Here is a 24,182-nt window from a genome sequence, read left to right on the forward strand (position 1 = left end):
TACAACATCCTCGTTCTTTGGGATTACCATCATGTCTTTCAGGGTATAATGTTTGAAATAATTTGTATGCATTGAAATGATTATGAATTATACAGTCTTTCTAGTCTAAGGACCATAAATGGTTTGCTTCCTTAAAATTTTCTAGCATGACATTTCGACCTGTGTGAATGGACTGTAACAAAGCACATAAATCACAATGATAAGTACTGTAATTTTTCAAAGATGCACTTGTCAAAAACTTTTGTACATATTTTTAATGCACCTGCACTGTGTAGCAGAGGCGATGCTAATGTCCTATGCATGATGTAAATTTAACATATATTCTTTGTTGACTGTTAAAGGGTATACATTTGCAATATTTAAGAGCATGAAAATACATATAATAAATTCAGCCATATATATGTACATTCAATGCATTGTGCGTTGTATTGATGTCGTGTTTATTACACATCATAAATTTACAGATGAATATAAACATATCATACACATCTCAGTTACAATAATTTACATATGCACTTGCTTTTTTTTTTTCTTTTAGTTAAACACCAACAAGCTCATTGAATGTATGAGGACTGTACGAGGGCTTATCTTGGAAAAAAAAAAATCAAAAATCAAAATCCACCTGACATCAGTACTAAGGTCGTCCGTAAAATCTGACAAGACAGAAGCTAAGTCCAGTAACAAGACTTCTATGAAGCAGGACTAACAGACTGGTGCTGACTGTGCTCAACCTTTTTTCATCCCAGCAACATCCAAGGATACACTGTAATACACTTACAGTATTGAACCTCCCCATAAATATGTCGACTACATTTTTAAAACAAAGGAACAAAGTAACATGTCTATAATAACAGAGGTACCGTGCATATCTTACGAGTACTGTATAAGCTTTTATTTTCACGTACAGATATTTTTCGCGAATTGACACCAACGATATCATAAATGCAGTAATACCTTAGTGCAACGTGACACTTTCATGTGCACTTAATTTCGCGATCCGACAGATTCACGAAATTCGCGAAAATTACAGCTTATACAGTAAGTCAAAACTGACTTGAGAAAAATTTACACAGCTCTCAGCCCTTTCAAAGGACATTTTTGTGCAAATCAAATATGAACATCTGAAAACCTTAAAGTCAGCAATATAAACAGTGACAAAGAGTTGAAAAAAAATGAATGTCTAATTACATCATGGTCATTAAATACATTGAGATTGACTTCCTAACTTTTCTGAGAAAAATTACAACAGCAATTTTCACTCTAAGCAGCTGGATACATGCAATAAAGCTACTGGAATAACTTCCATCCTACTACAGTTGTATCTCCAATTTATCTCTCTCACTAACATAATGAAATTCACTGATTGAACAAGACTAACTGAATGGGGTGTTCAAACTTGCTTTCTCCAAAAGGAAATATCCAAAATGAAGCTGAGTCAGATGGCAAAAACAAAAACAAAATGAAAATATTGATGTCTTCATGATTGGGTAATTAACTTTAGGGGGGGGGGAATTTTTAAGTTTACCCGGTGTGCGTCATACTTATTTATGACAATATTTTGATCTAACATGTACCATTCCCACATTTGCTAGCATTTGGTTAGCATTATAAGCATGCACTTATAAATCTTACACGAGGACATTTGGGGGAAAAATGGGGAGTAGAGGACATCAGAAAGAAAGTTTTTAGGTTAATGCATGTCACATCATTCTCAAAAGTCTTATATCAATTCTACACTTTATTCCATGCAGAATTCTGTTCCAATGATACACTTCAAGACTTAGCATCTAAATCTAATTAGAGTGAACAAGCTAAATACGACTGCATACTGTAAAACAAAAAAAAATTTGGAACATGAAACTTTTACAAAGTAGGGCCAGTGGCCTTTTCCGCATCATGAAGCTTTCATGAATCGCCAGTGGCATTCAATGCAATGTGTAGACAAACACTTTTGCATGCATTTTACTTTCGCGAGTCTTGGCTCCTCGCAAAATTCCTGACAGCTTCATGTACACCAATAATTTCTTGTTTGACAGTAATTGAGGCCTACAAATTTCATACTATCATACCGGAGAGTTTCTGCGTGACCAATTTTCTTATTATTTTTGTTGCCTTGTTTTAATTTCTCATCGTAAGATATACAAGTAAAAACTGGCTTGGTCTACCTCAATGCAGATCTTGCTTAATTTGCAAAAAAAAAAAAAAAAAAAATCAACTGTAGAACTTGTGGGGGAGTTTGAGCTCATTTCCCTTCATACCCTGAATCGGTCAAGAAAGTTGCAACAAAAGATAACGTACACAAAGGATTTCTACTGTCAAAGAGAAACAGACCAACAGGACTGACTGTAAAGTATTCAATAATATCCCTACATGTGACGGCTGGTCAGGGCTTCTTCAGTGTACTCACATGATGTGTAGGTACCTTTGACCTTTGACCAGCAAATCAATGAAGAATCAAGGGTTGTCTGCACTCCAGTCATTCGATAACTCTCATAGAGTTCCATCTTTCTCCAAGCTAAGCGACTTCTGTGCCTGCAAATGTTTGGATGCCTCATCAATGCAAAGGCCAGCAATGGCTCCATCACTGTCCAAAGCATTAATAAGTCTGTACGAGTCTGCCGAGTTGCAAATTGGCAATCCAAAGGAGGGAGATTCGTCGGTCAGCGTCCAATCTCCTCTCACTTCTTCAGCTTCTTGAGAATGCTACCCTGCTCTACGGCTGCCTGCCTCTTCTTGCGTTGCTGCTGTAGATCAGAAAAAGTGGAAGAAAAGAAAAGGAGCAGTGACAAATGATATTGAAACCTGTGCTATGCATCATACTTGTGGATTCAGAAACAGGAAAGATTCTAGCAGCACACCACACTGGGGTAAAAAAATTGCAATAGCTTTGTGGGTGGAAGTGGATTTGAGCAAACTCCCCACTACTACTACCATACAAAAGTTCTAGGTCACGGAGAAAATATATGATCATCTTTGAAGTCTTTGATGAGATCTATATTTACATTCCTTTTATCCAATTGCCAAACCTTTTTGTTTACCCTAAGATATACAATTGTACCATAATACCTTCCTTTTTCTGAGCAAAAAAAAGAAGAAAAAAAAGAGTGTGTACATGGATACGCAGATGTGCAGTGTGCAGATGGAATATAACTTTAAAAGGTTGTTTAAAATCACACATTTACAAAGGAAATGCTTTTATGGGAATTCTACTTGAACATGTTCATATTCACACATCTTTTACAGAAACACTTTTTTGTTTTGGTTTTTTGTTAGTGGGATAAAACAAGAGAACAACATGGAATTTCTAGTCCTGAATAATTAAAGTCATGTTGGTAGTTCTGAACGCTCAATTTGGTATCTCCCACGCTTTGCATAAATATATGTGACCCGCTACAACAAAAGGATCCTAAAGTCGCTGACGGCCGAGCCGAGAAAATCGAGTTTGAAGTCACATCATCAAAATTGGTCAAAACAATCAGATTTCTGTTTTTGGCATAATTTTGTAGTGTAATGTTTTACCCATCATCTGCCGAAATTTCGAAGCTAAATGATCATAGGAAAGGCAAGAAATTAGTGTTTTTCTGGGCCATGATTTTCCGACTTTCAATGTAAGAGAAACGTGTCCGAAAATTTGGATTTAGCGCCGCAGCTAGACTCCACCCCTAGCAACGGTTGCCGATTGGTCGTGCGTAGACCGCTGGCGCTAAGCTTGACTGAACATGGCGGAGGTCGCTAGGAGCGTGCCTTCTATTGTCAAGCGGTGAAAACTGTCTCGCCACCCAATGACCATGATAGCGTCGGAAGGACAACTTTGACGGTGTTTTTCTCGAAACTCTCAACTACTTGACATTCACTGATAAAATCATCGATATCTCCGCAACCGACTACTTTTATGAGTCATGCTATATATGAACTTAAAGTAGAAGAGTACGGGAATAATATCATGCCATTTTCAGAAAATTGTCCTCCCCGACTTTCGGATCCTTTTGTTGTAGCGGGTCACATATACAGAGATCGGTATGCAGCCTTAGATGAAATATAAAGAAAAGGAAGAAGAAAGAGGAAGAGTAGGAGAAGGAGAAGAAGGTGTACAAGCAGGAAAAGACAGACAAGGAGAAATAGAGCAAGAAGCTAAACCTGAACATACCTTTTGCAATCATAATAAATGCATAGCAGTGATTCATGTAGAAGTCTTACCTTTCAAATATCTCATCATGCTACTGTACGAGCTGAAATTTCGCATACAGATATTTTTGCGAATTGCTACTTGGAGGACATTTTCCCGTGTTGTTAATTTCGCGGTTGCAAGGGTCTAACTTAATTTACTTATTCGCACGTTGTTATTTTCGCGTGTTGTTATTTTCAAGGTTCAAAGGTGATTCGCGAAATTCGCGAAAATAAAACCACCATGAAAATTTCAGCTCGTACAGTATATCATTCATTTCTTGTGAGTTCATTCCCCATGTTCTCTGCTTCTTGTTTCTGCTCATGAGTCTTTTAAGGCTTGAATACTTTCAATGCAATGTAAAATACATTTGCCTTGCCAAGGACCACAGCTATTAGCTGATATGCCCACCTAATTGCACACATTGTGTTGCAAAGATCACCTACATGTATAGGTATCAGATATTACCAGAATGTCTGCTGGTTAAGCAGCGTACTCACCAGTGTAATAGGGGTCGTTGACACCACATCCACAATGATTTGGTCCACTAGGTCAGTCATCTGTTGAAATGAGATTAGCAAAAATGTCACAAAATGATATCTGCTGAAGGCAAATACCAACAGACATGTATTGCATTTTAGTGCATATATAACAGATCTAATGCCACCAAGAAGTATTGGAGGGAAAATCAGATTTGTGTACATCTGGTACTCAAAACTGGTTGAACATGGAATTCCCTTGACTTGTTTAATACTGACATATGTTACGGGTAATAATACAAAATATAATTCCCCCTGCTTTCTGAAGGATGGTAAGTCAAATCCTCTTTCATCATGCTAGAAAAGTAAAAATATGTTCCACTTTTAAGAGATTTTTTTTTTTTTTTTTAATTGTTTTAGCATTTTCCATGTGAGACATCACAAGCTGTGGTAGTCTTCTCATCCAGCGATGGCAGCCCCAAATCTTTAAAAATTCATCACTTTTCAACGGATCATCTGATTTTCCTCAACTCTCACTGACATGTTCTACTAATATTTTTCGCATTAATGCAATGCATGTGTCTAGTTGGGTTTCATTTCCCCTTTAAGTATATCTCACCTTTCGACTTGCCCCTGGAGACAACGGTTCCTCTTTGAAATCCTTCTCCTCTTCCCTCATGCTGTCTTCCACACCCACACTCAACGAGGCCGACAACGACGAGGCCATGGTCATCGGAGAGAGCGACGCCGATGACGATGACGCAGTCCCAGTGGCTCCCGACAGTGATGAGCCCTTAGTCCCACCTATGCCTTCTCCTGCAGCCAGTGCTGCCCCGAGTGTCAGGGCTGGCTTGGAGGGCAGCTTGCCTGGCGCCAGGGCCTCGTACCGATGGCGCAGCGTCTGCAGCTCGAATTCGCAGTTGGCCAGCGCCAGCTTGAGCTCATACAGAAGCACCATGTCCGACCTGAGCGAGGAAAGATGCAAAATGAACTGCATCAACTCACCGAACACTTTTAAAAAGATGCCTTGTGAAGTAAATTCAGTGACAATGGGTCTTCAAAAAAGTGGGATTGAAACGTTCTTTTCACAAAGTGAATCACATGCAACCAGATCATGATGACAATAATATGTTTACATTACATTGAGAAATGATAACAGAATACATGCTATCCCATCTGAACTCAGGGCTCACAAATACACACATTTATCATGTCTTCAAAACACGATGAGTTGACATCTCTCAGAAGCTCGGAACACTTCAGACACGACCATATAAGCAGCACACACACATCAATAACCTTTGTCCTTTCAGCACAGAGCAGTGTGAATCAGACGTTAACAAATATGCACAAGGTATCCCTGAGCCATTAATGAGTGTGCCACACCAGCGGGCATTTTGGGGTTAATTTTAGACTTTCACTGCTTACTGCTCCCTGCTGAAGAAAATTACCCTACATTGACAAAAGGAAAATCACATCCTCAATGGCAGCTGTCTCATTCTAACTGGCTGACGGTGAAGCAGAATTGAGTTTTATCTCTTGACTGGTGATCAACCACAACATTTCTTCTTCTTTCTTAGACAATGGGGATTGGGTTTGTTATGAGAAATGATGACATTCACAAAGTTTTGACAGAAAATTTCAGCTACTTTGAATTGACTGCTTATCATTTCCACAGAAACACCAGATTTCTTATATAAATATGACATGAAAGCAAGAGTATCAAAATGACTAGTTTCAATCATTCGATCTGCGGTATTTGGAAGTTGAAAGGGTCACAAAAACCAGCAACAAATTCATCAGCATGAACAGAAAAAGATACTACAAAGACTTGATTATTCAGAATCACATCAGCTGGAGTATCTGAACCTGTCGTCAAAGACGCTCTGCTGCATGGCACCGCAGACCATCGTTGATTGGACATCCGGGTGACCACCAGGTGTCAACAATCTGCCACGACGCCCTCTGTCCCACAAACTCGAATGCACACAACAGAGCCTGCATCAACGCATAACATCAACACTCAGGGTCCCTTGTCAAAAACCAACAACGACAGCTGCTGGACAGAGACTGACTGGAACAGCGGACAACATCCACCAAAATACCTATCCAGTTTGACTCAGAAGGGTATCTCTCACGGGAGAGAGACAGATTACTGTTTTGGCAATTAGCTGATCCGAGGATACTTCCTCTTCGCTGGAAGCTGGAGTGAAAATATTTGGGGGAAAGCTGGCTCAGTTTGGGTAGCTGAAATCACAGTGATAAGGGAGATAGAGAGAAAGCAACCCCGAGGGAGAACTTTTCACAGATAGTGGAGATAGGGAAGAACGCGAACCAGCGTTTGCGCCGACCCACTTTCCCAGCGACGACGACGAGATGTCAAGAGCACCTTGTGTCTCGAGGCAACAAAGTCGTCTGTCTGCACATACGGTGTGTTTATTATTGCATGCTCCTGCATGTGGTAGCAGATGGGGGTGGGTATAAAATGCCCTTCAAACGGTGGAATTGACAAAAGACATTTTGTTGGAGAAATTTCCTTTGATGCACCCCTCCCGGAGGGCAAGTGCATACACCTTTGCACGCAGGGTTCTGCAAACCTACTTGACAGCTTATCTGGAACTAGATCTCACTGAAGGGCAAGTAAAATAAATGGGGCACTTGCCTCAATGCCCTTAGAGGAAGTGAGACACATATCTTTAGTAGTGTTGTGGCAAGACTACAGGTTTGACACCTACACAATATAAACTACATGATACAAGAAGCTAAGGTGACATACAAAAATGTAGACTATGCCATGTCAATCCTCATTTTCTTCTTCAATCTTTCTGGCACCAATTAAGTCAATGTGAATAAGAGTATAGACTATTCTACTGGGACAAGAAAAATCTTAAGGGCATTTTCTGCCTTCTATATTAGTATACTAACTGACATTAGGCATGTAATGAAAATGATCGTTTTCTTCTGTCAGTACGACATTTTGTCACAATTTGATGTCCCAACTGCATTCTTTTCTTTCTTACATTATATAAGTTGCTGTTTCTCAGAAATACCACATGCAGGCATGCTACTGTGTCAGAGCAACACACAAGTGTTTCATCTCTAAGAACACATTTAATGTGCTTTTCGAAAAGCACAGATGAGTGAAAAGGCTATATACACAGTGAAATGACCAAAAGGCAGAATTAGGACACATGCTGTTGTGTCTGCAATTAACGAGTGGGACATTCAGCGTGTCATCACTAACATGGATCAGGGAGTAATTTTTCCCACTCAAATTTGATTAACAATTTCAGCTGATGAACAATACTTCAAATGGTATCCTACACACTTCTATGAAAGAAAAGTGCATCTAGCATATTGAGATGCGATACCAGGAAAATTATTCCCCGTGGATGTTGCTGGATATATACATCGATACATGGACAGACACATACAGACAGGCATAGATATCAAGAGATAGACAAACAAACATAGACAGATATACTGTAGAGACAGACAGAGATAGACAGATGGATAGTTAGATACTGTAAAACATGATATATTTGCGGCATGAATTTTTTGCGAATTGGAGCCGACAGCCTTTTACGTGGCATGAAATTTTCGCGAAGTGCCACTGGCGTTCAATGCATATAGTGTTAACAAGGACTTTTGTGTGCATTTTAATTTCGCGAATCTTGGCGCTCGCGAAATTCGCGGAATTAAAGTGCACGCAAAAATTCCTCGTTTTACAGTAAATAGACTGCAGTCCTATACATAGACAGACAGAGACACAGACAAACTAAACATCAGAAAACAGGTAAATAGACAAACAGACAACATTTGTACCTTTACTTTTCTCTCTCTCTCTCTTCCTGGTCTAAGTAGATAATTGGTAGTCACTACGGTAATTCATACGAAGGCAATAGCATTCAAGCTTACCTGACTTCGTTATAGAGCAGCGACACCTCTTCGGTAGGCATGGGTTGGACTGGGATGCCCAGCTCGTCCAAGAGATGCTCAATGGCCTTCGTCTTCTTCAGACCAACAGAAGAAGGCAGTTTCATCTGGAGGATGAGGAGGAAAGTGTGTGTTTGTGTGTCAAGAAATTTCCTGTAATAGATGTCACTTCACTCAAACACTGCTTATATTAAAGGCAAGCCAGAGAAACTTGGATACTTTTGTATTCTAACAGACAAAGAAGATATCATGATTGCAGGCATCACTCTACACATATCTGGACAATCACAAACACAAATGAACCCCAAACAAGCAAAAGAGGAGATCCTAAATAATTGTCTATTGCTGCTTTTGGAGAGTTTTGGTAACCTTGGTTGTGATTGTCCTATGGTGGGAATGCAGGAAACAGTGCAATTTTCATACCATGCTGCATCTGGCAAAAAGTATACAAAATCATTATCAATCTATTATCAATTACATAAAAGTGTCATCTATACTAAACATAGTTATACAAGGGGTTGAAATTGTACTGGGATAGTGGCCACAAAATCATTTGGATGAACAAATCAGAACATCACTTATGTTAAATCTCCAAATATTGCTGGTTTTCTATGGAGTGACATTGGCAATATCATTCAAACACGATCATTTGGACCCGTTCACACACATATATGAAGGTAACGCTTTTTGAAAATTTATCTTGACTATCTGATGTGAAAACTATTCATTCAAAGAATTTTTAACTCTCGTGATAGGCATCACAATGCAAAAATGGGTCCAGCTTTATTCTTTCTGAAAACTATCATGACAAATTGTCTTGAATGGCATGTGTGAATGACATGTGACGAAACCATTAATTTTTAATCTCCTAATGTAATTCAATTTTGCCCCACTAGGTCTCCACACTCAGGTGCCCTCGTTCACACTCTGGTCTTTGCTTAGGTGCGATGCACAGTCTGGAGATTCAAAGCGCTTTAGTTGCAGCCAATTCATTTTTTATTTTGCAGTGTGTGAATGGTTGCAAACATAATTGATTTTCGCATCATGATGCAAAAAACCCAACAACTCCTCGAGTGTGAATGCGGCTTTCAGCCTGGCATTGTGTGTGAGAGTAAGAGCTTGTGTATGTAAATATTTAGTTTCCATGGCTGGCAGTCCCAAGGGGCCTGTGCGGGACTGCAGCCGGATTCAGAGCTCACCTTTTGGCTTCTCAGATAAACGCCGGACTGCTTGAAGTCAGGAAACTTGATGCCGCCTGTTTCCGGAATCTACCAAAATCACAGTGGGATGAGTCATACAGAAAAACGTTTACTCTCTCGGACAATAAGGGCATTTGTAACGACAAGAGGAAGTCACTACGTGGGTGTGTTTGTGTGTGCTTTCCAAGGTCAACATTACAACTGTGTGACATCTTTCAGCACTTGCTTCTATTTCAAATCTGGTCAGCTCCCCTCAAAGATGAAAAAAGTAAGGAAATTTTATAAAACAAAATAACTGCAAAGAAATAAAATCAAACATACAAACACACACATGCACACACACAAAAAAAGAACAAAACTCACAATTCCTCTTGGACTGAAAATGGTTGAATAACCTCAAGATATTTACATTTCACTTCCCTGGCTTCCACTTACAGTATAATCGTAAGACAGGTCACTGCCTAGAAATCAATAATGCGTGACTGACACTGCACACTTCCTATAGATTGGGAAAGAAATGGTAGCACGGTCAAACCTGCCTACTGATAGCAAAGCCACTAAAGGTCACACACACATCATAGGATACACAACATGCAGGTCAGAGGTGGCCAGTACTGACAGGTTGTTACCCAGAGATTAGTGGCCACTGTGACTGATAGCAGGAGGCTGCTATACACAGGTGAGTGTACTGTGACAGGCTGGACAATTCATTCAAGTGTAACTGAAAGGAAGTTTATTATTTACTTCTCAAGTAAACTCAAAGCATTGTGGGAAGCATACACAGAAACATGCACAAATTCCAGAAAATCCTCTTCAATTTTCGAGTGTTACATTTACAAAGGGACAAGTTGGGTTAACCTTGAACTGGATTTACATGGAAACTAATAAATCTTGTACTGTATTTACATGTATGGAAACCAATAGAGTGGTTGTGTATTACACACACACACAAACAAACCAACAAAAAATCCCACAAAATGCATAGACACAAAGCCACACACACTAACACAATAGTTACACTGGGAATGGTGATGACAAACAGTATGGGGCAAATTCTCAGTATTTATAACATACACAGTCAAGTGGAACAACACTTTAAATGCTTTCCATCTTTCACACTGCACATTATCATCTTACTCCATTTCATGATTTGGTAAGTTAACCCCCCCCCCAAAAAAAAAAAAAAAAAAAAAAAAAAAATGGGGAGCAAATTTTACATAAAGTCAACTAGAAAAACACATTTAATGCTTTTGAACTTTCATACTAAGCTATATCATCTCATTCCATTTATCAGTTACCCCCCCCCCCCATAAAAAAAAAGAGAAAATCCTGGAAAAGAAAAAAAGGCTGGGTACCAATTCTACATAAAGCATTCATAACATACACATTCAAATTGAATAGCATTCCTGCTGCTTCTATGCAACTTTCAAAACACACAATGTACCTGACTGATGTTAGATTCAACACAATAGTGATGATTTAAGGGTACACATATATGGGCTGTGACGAAAGACAAGGGCCCTTAGCGCTGATGCACACAAGCGCCAGCAATGGCGGAGAAGTTTGACAAACCAATACGCGCAAAGAAAAAAACAGCTCAGCTAGCTAGCTGCACGCACAGGCATAGACGCATCAAAAAGTGGCAGGATTTCGACAAAACAGGCTTTTTTAACATGTCATAGTTGGGGCATTTAGGAGTGGAATTTCAGAAAATGGTTTGCATATCTAAATACATCAGGGGACCATTTCATGAAACTTTTTGTCGGTGATTTACACAGACAACTGTTAAAAGCTACTGAAATCCTTGCGTCTGATTGGCTGAGAGCAAATTTGTCGGTGAAAACCTCCGACGAACTCGTTGATGAAACGCCCCCCAGAGTTCATTCTACAATGTGAAGGTGAAAACTTATTTTCAGTATTTTATGCCCTAAGGGTCCTTTTCTCGCATCACAGCTAATATCAAAACCTTTCAGAGAAAGACGTTTGATGGAAAGCTGTCAAATCTGAAGAAAATTTTGACTGAATATTAGCATCAGCATATGACTTTATACTGTTAACAATATTTCCAATTTGAAAAATCTCAGCTGCATGGTCCTACACACTACCAGGGTCTCTAATGTTGTGTAATATATGACAGCTATGCACAAACTTAAGAGTTGAAATTAAGGGCTAAATGCATGAAAAACAACAACAACAAATGTGAGTGAAAAAAATTCAAAATAGTCAGAAAGTCCCACAAACAGCAGCACTGGAATAAACCATTTCGTAAAATGTTCCTAGCATAGTGATATTTGTGTACTGATCTCTTGATACTGACACCATAATTCTATAAACTTTTATATGCCAAGGTGCTTTTTTGTTTGTTTGTTTTTTCATTTGGATATCATAATACAGCTGAGACAGCAAAGTTCGACACAGTCTGAAATTGAGCCCCCATAACATTAATGCAATGCAAATGCATGTTGACTTGTGTCGATTTATGATACCCTCAACATCACTGTGTCTTTTGTTAATCCCATTAGCAGGAATGCAAGTTATGCTCAGTTTAGGGGAAGGTGCATTCCAATGTCTTTTGCTAATTAATTATAGCTATGTATCAGTAATTGACAGATGATGACATTGACAGAATCTTGGCTTGGAAGAGTTTTTTGTTGGCATATCCAAGAAACCTATAGAAAAATAGCAGAACCATTATCATAAAATATATCGGACATATTTCTACATTACTTTTGCAACATAAGTCACGTCAACGGAAATGTAACAGCATGTGGGACATATCTACACATTCTTTTTGCACATATGTGATGATCAGGGTATTACAAATCAACATATTTAAAGTCAACATGACTGCAGAAATGTATGGTACACATTTATACATTCTTTTTGCATTACAATGCATACACCATATGTTCAGTGAGTCTAATTTTTCACAAATCGGGACTTCCCACAATTTAGAGAGTGATTAAGTTTGTGATTGTGGAGTACAGGATTAAACGGAGAGTGTATGCGTGCATGTCACATTCACGTCAGGATCAGAGTTAATGTTTGTCGCATGTTATTGTTTTAAAATTTGCGAATAGCACCCTACTCACGAAATTTGCGAAAAATATAAACCTCTCGAAATATTTGGCGTATACAGTTAAGTAATGATGAGGGTATTACAGATCAACACAAGTCCACATACTATACATTTGCATCGAATAGGTCCTTAAAACAATGTATTGAGCAGGTATTGAGTTATACCTTTTAAACAAATACTTATTATGACGTATTGGTGATAAATTAATTGTTTTAATAATTCTTTTTAACTGTTTGTATTTTTTTTAATGATTTTTCTTTTTGGTCCTACTAACCCCTTTTATTGAATTTTAAACTCAATTTTTACTTACGGTGCGTCATAACAGTAATTACACAGTTAATTTGTACATTTGCTTGTGTTTTTTTTTCTTGAATAATTCACTTCATCTATGCCAATTTCAGTATATGTCAGTCTCGTATCTTTTAAGCGTGAATTGTTTTGTGTATGTGTGTTATACTTGCATGTGATTTTTATGAAGTCTACTGTACTCCAGTGTTTTATCATGTATGTACACAGGGCTCCCCTGGAAAAGCAGTTGAAAAAACTGAGGGGACTACCCTATTTAAATATGACGGAATAAACAAAATATAAATAAATAAATAATTGCCTAACCTTGACTGCCCCTTCTTGCTCTCTCCTCTTGCTGAGCGGGAGGGCGATCTTCTTCTTGTTGATCTTGCGCTCCGTCCGCCGCAGGTCGGCGTTGTTGTCGGCCGCCGTGATCAGCTTCTGGAGGTCCTGGGCCTTCTTCTCGCGCTCCTTCTTCCTCAGCTCAATCTTCTTCATCTCCGCTATCAGCATCTCCTCCTCCTCCACCTACAGGGGAGAAGTGTAAAAATGATGTCAGATGAATCCAAAGGCCCAAATTCACGAAGGTGGTACAGATGGAACCATGGTTTAAACCATGGACAAAAACCATGGAGCGCCAAGTGTCGCACTGAATATTTCGTTACAAAATTGGTCATTTCGTCGACAAAATTACCGTTTCGTTAACGAAATGTTCATTTCATGGACGAAATGTTCATTTAGTTACAAAATGTTGTCATTTCGTTACAAGATAATCAAATGACTCCAAAAAAAAATATCGAAATGACTGATTTCGTAACTAAATATACCATGCGACAGTTGGCGCTCCACGGTTTTTGTCCATGGTTTAAACCATGGTTTCATTTGTACCACCTTCGTGAATTCGGGCCAAAGTGTCTAGTTCACCTTTTGTGTGCCACGGTGTAAACCCCCTATATGCCACATCATTCTGAGAAGGCAATGCATGAGTACTTTTGGAAACATTCTGTTTACCTACCAAAGCACTGTAACTTTTTATAGCAGCACATATTACAGGTATGCTAGCAATGCAGTGAGCAAATTTGTAAAGAAAATTGCACGCTTTGCTATGATGTAGATTTTAGGACAAAGCTATGGTTATTTTTCTGCAATTGGCCAGTATTCAAAACCTACGCTCAAAACAGACTGTGAAATTGTACTCTTCAGTCATCAGACACCGCATGTTACATATTTAAGGGATGGAATCGCGTATGATACTTTCAGTGTGCTGTGGCATATTGAGATTTATCACTCCGTTTGTGGGTGGTTGTGCACTTGAGCAAAATATGTGAAGATGGCAAGGCATCAACTGAGTCAGGTGTGCAAATGTGGCACATAAAAGAGTTTAGGTGTCTGGTTTCATGCAAATCACCACTGCTAGTGTGAGAATATGCTGGTACAAGGCTTGATGCATAAAAAAAAAAAATGAGCTTTAGAAGTTCTGTGCTGTTTTCAGTGTCTTGAATGCAAGCCAAAGCCATAACTCAGAATCATATCCTTACACAAACATTTAGAAATTCTTTATGTAGCCAGTGCAAGAGATTGACCAACAGGATGAAATTGGCAATTCACATTGTCAATATTTCTCTTATATATTTGGACAACTATCATCGAGTGGAATGGCCAGACCAAGCAAAATCATTCTTTGGTCCACAAGAGTTTTCATAATTATGAAACCACAGAAAGTGATGGTTACAACAAGAAAAAGACTTTATAATATGGGATTTGATGATAGCCCCCAGGCAGTGCAGAGAGGTAACTGACCTGTTCGCTGGTCCTGTTGTATAGTCGGATGAGCTGCTCTTTTCTCCTGCGTTCGTGCTCAGCGTCAAATGCCTGGGGTGCCTTGTTGCTGAGGGAGGGGTCGCTGCGAACTTTGGCCAGCTTGTTGACGATGCTGTAATAACGCTCCTTCATGTCCTCAACAGACCGTTTCTGGAAGGATGCACAAAGGGAGAAAAGTTTGCCTCATCAAAATTTTTCTCACACAATACTGTATAAGCTGCTATATTTGCAAAGGTTTAATTTTTGTGACTTTCGCAAATCACAGTTGGACCGCGAATTAAACAACACATGAAAATGTTGCCATGCGCTGGGGTAATAATGCACTTAATATGATAACCTCAGTGTCAATTGTGAAAATGTCAGAGTCCATGACCTCCTCAATTGCAAAAATATCTGTATGCAAAAATTAAAGCTTACAGGAATGACAATAACTCTATGGTCTTCTCTAAGCAGGGTAGCCTCTTCAGCATTGCCACTTCTCTACAACAGGGCCCTGCCATTATTATTACTCTAGCATTGCTTGGTACCAATTTACACACTTGTAGGTCGAGAGGGACATGGCAGGTAAAAACACCTTGTCTACGCATGCAGAAACTTCACAAAGTTGAACTCCTGACCTCCGACTTTAAGTGAAGAGGCTTCTATTTTTGCTATTTTCAAAACTTTTTCTTTTTCTTCTTTTCTTTTTTTTTGGGGGGGGGGGGAGAAGGGAGAGAGGGGGCTTCTGCTCAAGCCATTATTTATACACTTCTTTAATAAAGGGCGGACATTTCTAATTGGAACTTTTTTTTTTGCATTTCTTACAGAATCCTACTGAACAGTTTGCACTGAACAACTTCTTAAAGAATAAAACAATCCAACTAATGCTCTGATGACACTCATGCTATTCAAGATGGCTGCAATGTGACATCACATCACATATCGCTTCCTAATGAGCAAAATGACAATGAAGTCCTCACGTACCCCATGCGTTGTATGGTCGAACCGATCGTGGACGATGACCCAGCGCAGGTCGAACCGTGAGCACAGGTCAAACATATGGTCAGTGGCCAGTCGTGTCCACTTCTCACTGTGCAGGTGCAGCTGGTACTCCTGGTCTGTGTATATGGGGATCTGGATGGCCTATGCCGCAAGGATTTGAGAAGAGTTTGAGTTTACATCACTCAAGCAAAATACCACTGGACAAGACATGTATAATTTGTGAATATCATGTTTCCTAAACTGGAACAAGTAAGACAAATTTGCAAAGGTTGGATAAGTGATCAACAATTGCAGTGAGGACACAAGGTATCAGTATTGTCCTTTTTTAGAGGAAAAGTTATCAATTTTCTACCTCGAGACACATACAGCACATTTGCTTTATTTTTGTGACTTGCTACACCCTTTTCAGCAACTCTCTGGTGAAGACCAGGCCCGGGCTAAGTCATAAAATTTTGAGTTTATGAATGGTGCAGGCCAAAGTAGTTTGCACCAGGCTCGGGCTATTTTTGTGCTGCTGTTATCAGCACCAGACCAGTGCCAGGCCCATGCCAGGCACCGATCAAAGCGTTTATGAACGATAGCAGCACCAGGCTCTGGCAAAAATTCCTTGCAAGGTCAAGGGTCACAATTCCCTGGCTGTGCCTCCACCGGAGCATGCACTTAGTTACCATAGCAGTACTATCCCTTTTCCTATAGTTATTGAATGCAATTTTTTTGCTTGGTGCGAGAGATTTTAGCGCGGGCCAGGAGCAGGCCAGAAATGCATGAGTTGCTGGAAACGGTATTAGTTTTTCAGGGTTCTGAAAGACTATTACATCTTTATCAAGTGCAGCAAAGTGACTCTGCCAATCTCAAAGTCTGAAATTCATAAATCAGAGTATACCACTCCAAATTCTCAAAAACAAAATGGAATTAATATATCTAATTGTCTCTTTCATACAGGACTCCCAAAGGACACTTACTTTATCAAATCTGGCAAAAGGGTAGTCTTTGCCTTCATCAGCTATTCTCCTCCAGTGGTGAAATACAGCTCCATCCTGTTGAAGTGAATGAAACAGAGACCCTGAGTTATTACAGATTCTTCAAGAAAATTATTCAAGAAAAACATTTGTTCTGTAAATACACAACTGTTAATATTCAGATGAAGAATATTTCCAGGAATGGATTTACTTAAAGATTCTCTAACAGAGAAATATTCTCTAGAGGGCTATTAAGTTCATACACCTATACGATGGCAAATTGCAATGCAAAACAGCAGACTTTGGTGATATACAAGTGAATAAATGCATAGATAATTGGCTTGATACACCAACAATTTTAAGCATACAATACTGTACTTTGCTTAGCACCAGTAAAATGGGTGTAATCACACAGAAAATTGGGCAAGAACATATGAATTTGTCTAGCATTTGTTTTGCATTTAAAAACAACATAAAAACAAACATTTATCCCATTGTTAGCTCACAACGCTCCTGTGCGAATGTCACCCGCACAGTGAAGTTACAACAGAGCTGGGGGCCCTGTGGTACAGTACCACACAACAAAGCACTCATTATGATCAGGTGATCCTCAGTTCAAACACTGACAAGTGCAAATATCCTTAAAGAAGATGATTTACGTCTTTTGCCTTTTCTCAACCAAAAGAAAAAATTCATTCAAGAAATGATTGAAATAAAAATAAATAAAAATAAATAAAATAAAAATGGATGCCTGGCAACATACAGTTTAATGGCAGGGTCCTCTATCCACGTGATGCTAACAGTCTAGAGGCAGCCTTGGATGAATAAGGCAACACTGAGCTTACAAGATCACAATATAATCATTTTCCCTGTCTGTTTGTGTGTGTGTGTGTGTGTGTGTGTGTGCGATTGATTTTTTTTTCTCTCTCTTGGGGAGACTGGCCCCCTTGTGAAACACGCTGCCCTACGGGGAAACCACGACTGCAGAGTGCACTGACCTTCCTAGCTGGGTTGGTGAAGGACATCCACTTCCAGGGCCTGACCTGCCACCTGCCCAGTTTGACCTTCATCGACTTGTAGCCATTGTTGCTGTCAGACGGAATCAGGGGTGGTGGGTCCCTGCAACAGACAATGCCACAACAGCTATCCTCAATGTAACGGCCCATAAGGCATTATTACCATTTGCAGATGGAAAAAAGCCCAGCTTTAGTGCTTCAAAATAGTTTTAAAATGTGAGATAGGGATAGAAACAACAAATGTACAAATGTTAATCATTACAATCAATGTTAAGTATTGCTAAATATTACAAAATGTGAACAATAACTATAATAAAATTGTTTCTAGACTAAACCATCTACAGTGAAGGTTTAGTGAGAAAAATAGTGATATCTCTTTATACAATGTATTTCAGGCATTATTGCAAAATTTTTATACAGCAGGATGTTTTGCAATACAACTGATCTACACATATGCATCAAATGTGATAACTCGAACATTTTTTAAATCACTGCTCCCAATGGTAAGCAATACCTTCAAAAAGAATGAATGGAAAAAATTGTAAATGAAAAGGGAATATGAAGTGCAAATAAACTTATCAAATGCTGGGTACATTGCATTGCCAATTTGCATCAGCACTTCTGAATTTACTGCACATCTTACATCAGGGCTCGACATTAGCGGTCGATTGGTGGCCTGGGGTCTCTAAAAAATTGATATCAGGCCACCAAATTAGAAGAAAAAAAAAAGATTATCTTTTGGTGGCCCAATGGGGCAGCTAAAATCTAAAATTAATTTTTAAATTACCCCTTATTTCTGGCAAGTACATTCCATTTTTGGAACACCAAAATCTCAGATTCAAAAATTCTAGTGGCCTGAATAAGCAACCAGAAAAAAGTTAATGTCAAGTCCTGGACATGGATCTGTAAGGAAGAGTAGCTGGGCCTGGCTAAATTCATATACCCCCTAATCTTGATAAAATCAATACTTTACAAAATTGTGCCACTTTGAGAGAGAAACAGAAACTTTAATCTTTTAAACTATATTGACAATATATCAGAATCATTTAATGAAGAGCTTTAAAAAAAAATCCATGAAAGGTGAGGGCAAATGCTGCTACAGTACATGTGACTGAGATAAATCTCAATTTCTTGATTTTTCTTTGGCCAGATATACATGTATAGCAAAATCTATCAATGTCGGGCTCTGTAGTCATTCACTCATTTCCGACAATAAACTGACTGTTTTTGTGGGGGGTTTTTTCATGGAAAAATGAGCAAAGAAAATGGGATTCCATCGGGATTCGAACCCAAGACCTCTGGATGCTAGCCCAGTGCTCCACTGACTGAGCTATAGAAAGCCCTAGTACAGTGTTCTTCCCAGAAACCCTTTTTTCTCAATGCTCAATTTTTTTTTCTTTACATTTCACAACCAACCCTAACGATCCTGTGCAATGCATCACGAGGTATTTGATAAGCAAGCTGCATATATTTGCTTTGAATGGCAAATAATGCAGTAAACATTACTTCCACATAATATAGTCATTTGACCAAATCTTCATTTAATTAGAAGCGTAAAAATACATCTATCTCTTCATCACATAAGAATAACACACATACATGTACACACACATTATCACATAAACAGAATTTGATCTCCTACAATGTACAAACATTGTATGCATGATCATAGATTTAGCTTTTTAATAAGACCAGTTTTATTTGACCAGATGAAAATGAAGTGAAAGGGTGGAAATTATAAATTTGGTGTATCATTGTTAAATTGATATATAATGAGAGCATGCACCATTTGTTATAGAGTAATATGAACTTGATTCTCCATGCACGGATACAGAATTAAACTACCTTACCATGCATCATATAATTATGTAACAATGTTATGTGGTACCCATTCACACACATTTAATACACACACATGGATGCACACAAGATACATGTATGGTATCCACTCTATTCCAAACAATCAAAACTTACTTGTTATCTGAATACAGCAGTGCATACACCTCTCTGTGCATCCCTTCAGGTCTCTTGAAGACAACTTCATTGTTCTTTTTTGGTTTCTGAAATATTACATGATCAAAAAGTTACCCAAGTCTGCATTCTTTATATCTGTTTTTTAAAGCACAAGAAAAACAAAATAAAACAAAGATGCCAAGGCTCGACCTCCCCATGCCAAGATTCAACCACACACACACACATAGGTTTTACATGTAGCAGGTGGTAAAATTTTGGACGGCGTCCATGGTCGAATCATGGGCAGCTTGCTTTTTCATTAAATTGATGAGACTGAAAAACCAATAAATAACTACAAATGTCGCTATGGCGACTGATACCTCCGCCATAATGCATGATTTTCCCAATAGGCGTATAGTACAATGTCTTCACAATGTGTGATCCATGACAGTTTCACATAACTGGCAAAATATTGAAATGACAGGTTTGTCAGAAATGTCTTGAACTGGGTTTGCTATAATTTTCTAAGAGTGCAGGTACACATATTTGGGGAATTGAGAATTTTTACTTGTATTCTGACGGACCTTTTAATAAGTTTATGCAGTGAGTAATTTCCAAGGAATGAAGAAAGAGTGTAATGATGGTACAAAATAGATTTTTTTTTTTTTTTTTTTTGGGGGGGGGGGGCATTGAAACCTGGCCTTTGACCCTTAATCTTTGACCTTCTGGCTGGAAATTTCCCGGAGAATCTCCATTAGGTAATGCATGTATTAAGTTTTGAAACTAATAATGCAAGCATTGATATACTAGTATATGAGGGAAATAGTAAAATTTTGAGGAGTTGACCTTCACCTTTGACCCCTGACTATTGACTCATGACCCCTAAATTCCCTAGATAATCCCTGCCAGTCAGTACGTGCGTATGTACCAAGTTCCACGAAGATACATTGAACAATTTGTGAGAAAAGTGATATTGCAACATTTTCACCTAACCTTTGACCTTTTGACCTTTGACCTTATGACATGAAACTCTCTCTGGAGAATCTTTACGCTGTAGTACATGTCCACACCAAGTTTCAAGAAAATACCTTTGGGCATTGCATAGATATGGGGGAAATTGCAACATTTGTAGCATTTGACCTTGACCTTTTGACCTTTGACCTCTTGCCAATATCACTAAAATCTACTCAACTAATTGTCCCATCATACTACATCATCCTTGGACCAAGTTTGGTGAAAGCTGCTCCATCCAGTTTTGAGTTATCACGTAAACAGATAAATTTTAGGATCTGACCTTGATATTTGACCTTTGACCTCTGTCCAATTTCACTGAAAAACTAATGAAGTAATTGTCCCATCATACATCATCCTCCAATAAAGTTTGGTGAAATTTGCTCCATCCAGTCTTGAGTTATCGCGTAAACGGATACAATTTCATGATTTGACCTTGACCTTTGACCTTCAGTCGATTTCACCCAAAATCTAATCAAATAATTGCCCTATCATACTTCATACTTGGACCAAGTTTGGTAAAATTCCAGTAAATATTACTCACGTTATCGCGTAAACGAAAGCGGACGGACGTACGGACGTACGTACAGACATACGGACGTATGGACGGACGGACAACCCGAAAACATAATGCCTCCGGCACCACTTCTTGGCGGGGGCATAAAAAGGCAAAAGATCAGGGTAGGTTCAGTCATGATCTCTATCTACATGTAGACAGTACTAGACTTTCTAGTTGGAATTTAAATTTGTATTGTGACCCATTTTAAATGTATGTATACAGTGCACTCCCATTATAACAAACACAGCTGTCACGAAATTCTTTTCACAATGAAGTAAAAATTAAGGTCCCAAAATCATGTCTTTTAATAGTTTACTGTTCAGCTTCAATGAAATTTTGATGAATGAAAGAAACTGTATAAATACAAGTGAGTAGCGAATCGGTTACTGTATGTATTTCTCTGGTCCATTTAGGCATCCGACAATACGTAATTTCAAGTAAGCTTACTGTAAAACATGGATGGAATGTTCCCATGGGCCATCCCATGCATTTTACAATTTCGCAAGCCCAACTCCAAGTTCAACAAGTCCAAGATTCGCAAAATTAAGTGTAAAACTAAAAAATGAAATGCACACAAAGTCAAAGTCAAAGTCAAAGGTTTTGGTCTAGCATCAAGATCAGTCCGGGAAACCCGCTCATGAGGACCGCTCCCGCGTACGAGGACTGCCCCGCCTCATGAGGACCGCCCCCACGCCTCATGAGGCCCGGGGGGAACGCCTCATGAGGCCCCCTATTCACTTCTATTCATCTCACATCTGACGTATAAATTGTCGCAACTTTGCACGGTGATTTTTTGTTACACACACATGTCCACTATCCATGATGAAAAGAAGAAAAAATCCTATCTGTTTTTTTTTTCCAAAAATCGAGTTTTAATCAACCGATGCAGAGCGCCCATATAAACACACGTGTTTTGATGGGCGCTCTGCATCGGTTGATTAAAACTCGATTTTTGAAAAAAAAAAAAACAGATAGGATTTTTTCTTCTTTTCATCATGGATAGTGGACATGTGTGTGTAACAAAAAATCACCGTGCAAAGTTGCGACAATTTATACGTCAGATGTGAGATGAATAGAAGTGAATAGGGGGCCTCATGAGGCGTGGGGGCGGTCCTCATGAGGCGGGGCAGTCCTCATACGCGGGAGCGGTCCTCATGAGCGGGTTTGATGAAAAGAAGAAAAAATCCTATCTGTTTTTTTTTTTCAAAAATCGAGTTTTAATCAACCGATGCAGAGCGCCCATATAAACACACGTGTTTTGATGGGCGCTCTGCATCGGTTGATTAAAACTTGATTTTTGAAAAAAAAAAAAACAGATAGGATTTTTTCTTCTTTTCATCATGGATAGTGGACATGTGTGTGTAACAAAAAATCACCGTGCAAAGTTGCGACAATTTATACGTCAGATGTGAGATGAATAGAAGTGAATAGGGGGCCTCATGAGGCGTGGGGGCGGTCCTCATGAGGCGGGGCAGTCCTCATACGCGGGAGCGGTCCTCATGAGCGGGTTTCCCGGACTGAGATGATAGAGTGATACGTCTAAATTAACTTGTAAGAATAGAACGGTCTACCTTGTGTGTTCAATGCACTTTGTGAAAAAGGCCCCTAAACTCCTCCCTAGTGTAGATTCTACACATTATCATCTAGCACCTGCGCCTAACATACAAATGTATAGGCACCTGCAGTAATGCACCAATGTAATGACCAGTGAATACGTTAAAGGTCCTGTTTACCTTTGGGAGCAGTGATTTCAAAAATGTTCAAGATATCACATTTGATGCATATGTGTAGGTCTATTGTATCACAAAACATCCTACCATATAAAATTTTCACAATAAAGCCTAAAATATAAGGAGATATCACTATTTTTCTCATTACATCATAACTGTATATGGTTTAGTCTGGAAGTATTCTTTTTATAACTATTGTTCACATTTTGTGTATTTAACAATACTTAACATCGATTATACGGATTCAAATTTTTACAGTGGCTGTTTCTATCCCTAACTCACATTTAAGAACTATTTAAAAGCACTAATGCTGGGTTTTTGTTTCATCTGCAAATGGTAAATTATGCCTTTAACGTTAGATCTGTCTTTTCAACCAGTTCTTTTATGTTGTCCCATGCACTCACATTGGTGTTGGAAATCTTTTTTTTTTAATGTGAAGATTTCTAACCCTACATATTGTCAAAGAAAGGGCGTAAGGAGCGATCAAATTACCTGCTTTTTCTGTTCGCCTATAATCTCTGTTTTCTTGACTGATTGGCCAGAGTCTCCGAGTGAAGCTGTCGGCAACCTTTTCGAGTCAACATCCCATTCGAGGATATCCCTCACGTCCACCATCTTGCTTGACTTCCAGACACACAAGCGCAGGTAGCTAGCATTCGATCGCGGTATACGGTACGCGTACGTACGGTGGGCCAACTGGGCGCCGCCGACTGCGCAGCTATATCCTCGATGATCCGATTCCGATAGAGCTAGCTAGCTCGCCATAATTAACCACGCAAGTATCGCAGCTACAGCGCGCTATGCCTGCCAATGCACGTAGACCCTAACGTTATAGACGTATTAAAATTACAAAGATTTCAGCAGCACCAGTGCAAACAGGGAATACAATGTGGAAGTAATTTCTTTATCGTTTAATAAGGAAGAGTGTTGATGTACAATAGACAATCTGTATAATAAAAAAATGATGAAAATAATCCATATTCTTGAGCATTCAGCAAAAATATGC

At 39.0% G+C, this 24,182-nt stretch overlaps 1 protein-coding gene across 1 annotated transcript; it reads right to left on the reverse strand.

Moving 5' to 3' along the window:
- Window positions 1-1,518: 1,518 nt before the first annotated feature.
- On the reverse strand, window positions 1,519-23,791 carry LOC139713581 (DNA methyltransferase 1-associated protein 1-like). The gene is made up of 12 exons (XM_071625296.1): window positions 23,669-23,791; window positions 19,898-19,983; window positions 17,906-18,026; window positions 16,911-16,985; window positions 15,931-16,089; window positions 14,947-15,117; window positions 13,471-13,674; window positions 9,780-9,848; window positions 8,563-8,687; window positions 5,264-5,609; window positions 4,666-4,725; window positions 1,519-2,744 (listed from the first exon to the last, which is right to left on the reverse strand). The coding sequence occupies exons 1-12, from the start codon at window positions 23,789-23,791 to the stop codon at window positions 2,679-2,681; spliced, it is 1,605 nt and encodes a 534-aa protein (XP_071481397.1). The 3' UTR covers window positions 1,519-2,678.
- Window positions 23,792-24,182: the final 391 nt, after the last annotated feature.

Source organism: Diadema antillarum, unplaced genomic scaffold (assembly GCF_040938485.1).
Source record: "Diadema antillarum isolate AM-2024a unplaced genomic scaffold, OU_Dant_1.0 seq00002006_RagTag, whole genome shotgun sequence".
Classification (NCBI taxonomy): domain Eukaryota; kingdom Metazoa; phylum Echinodermata; class Echinoidea; order Diadematoida; family Diadematidae; genus Diadema; species Diadema antillarum.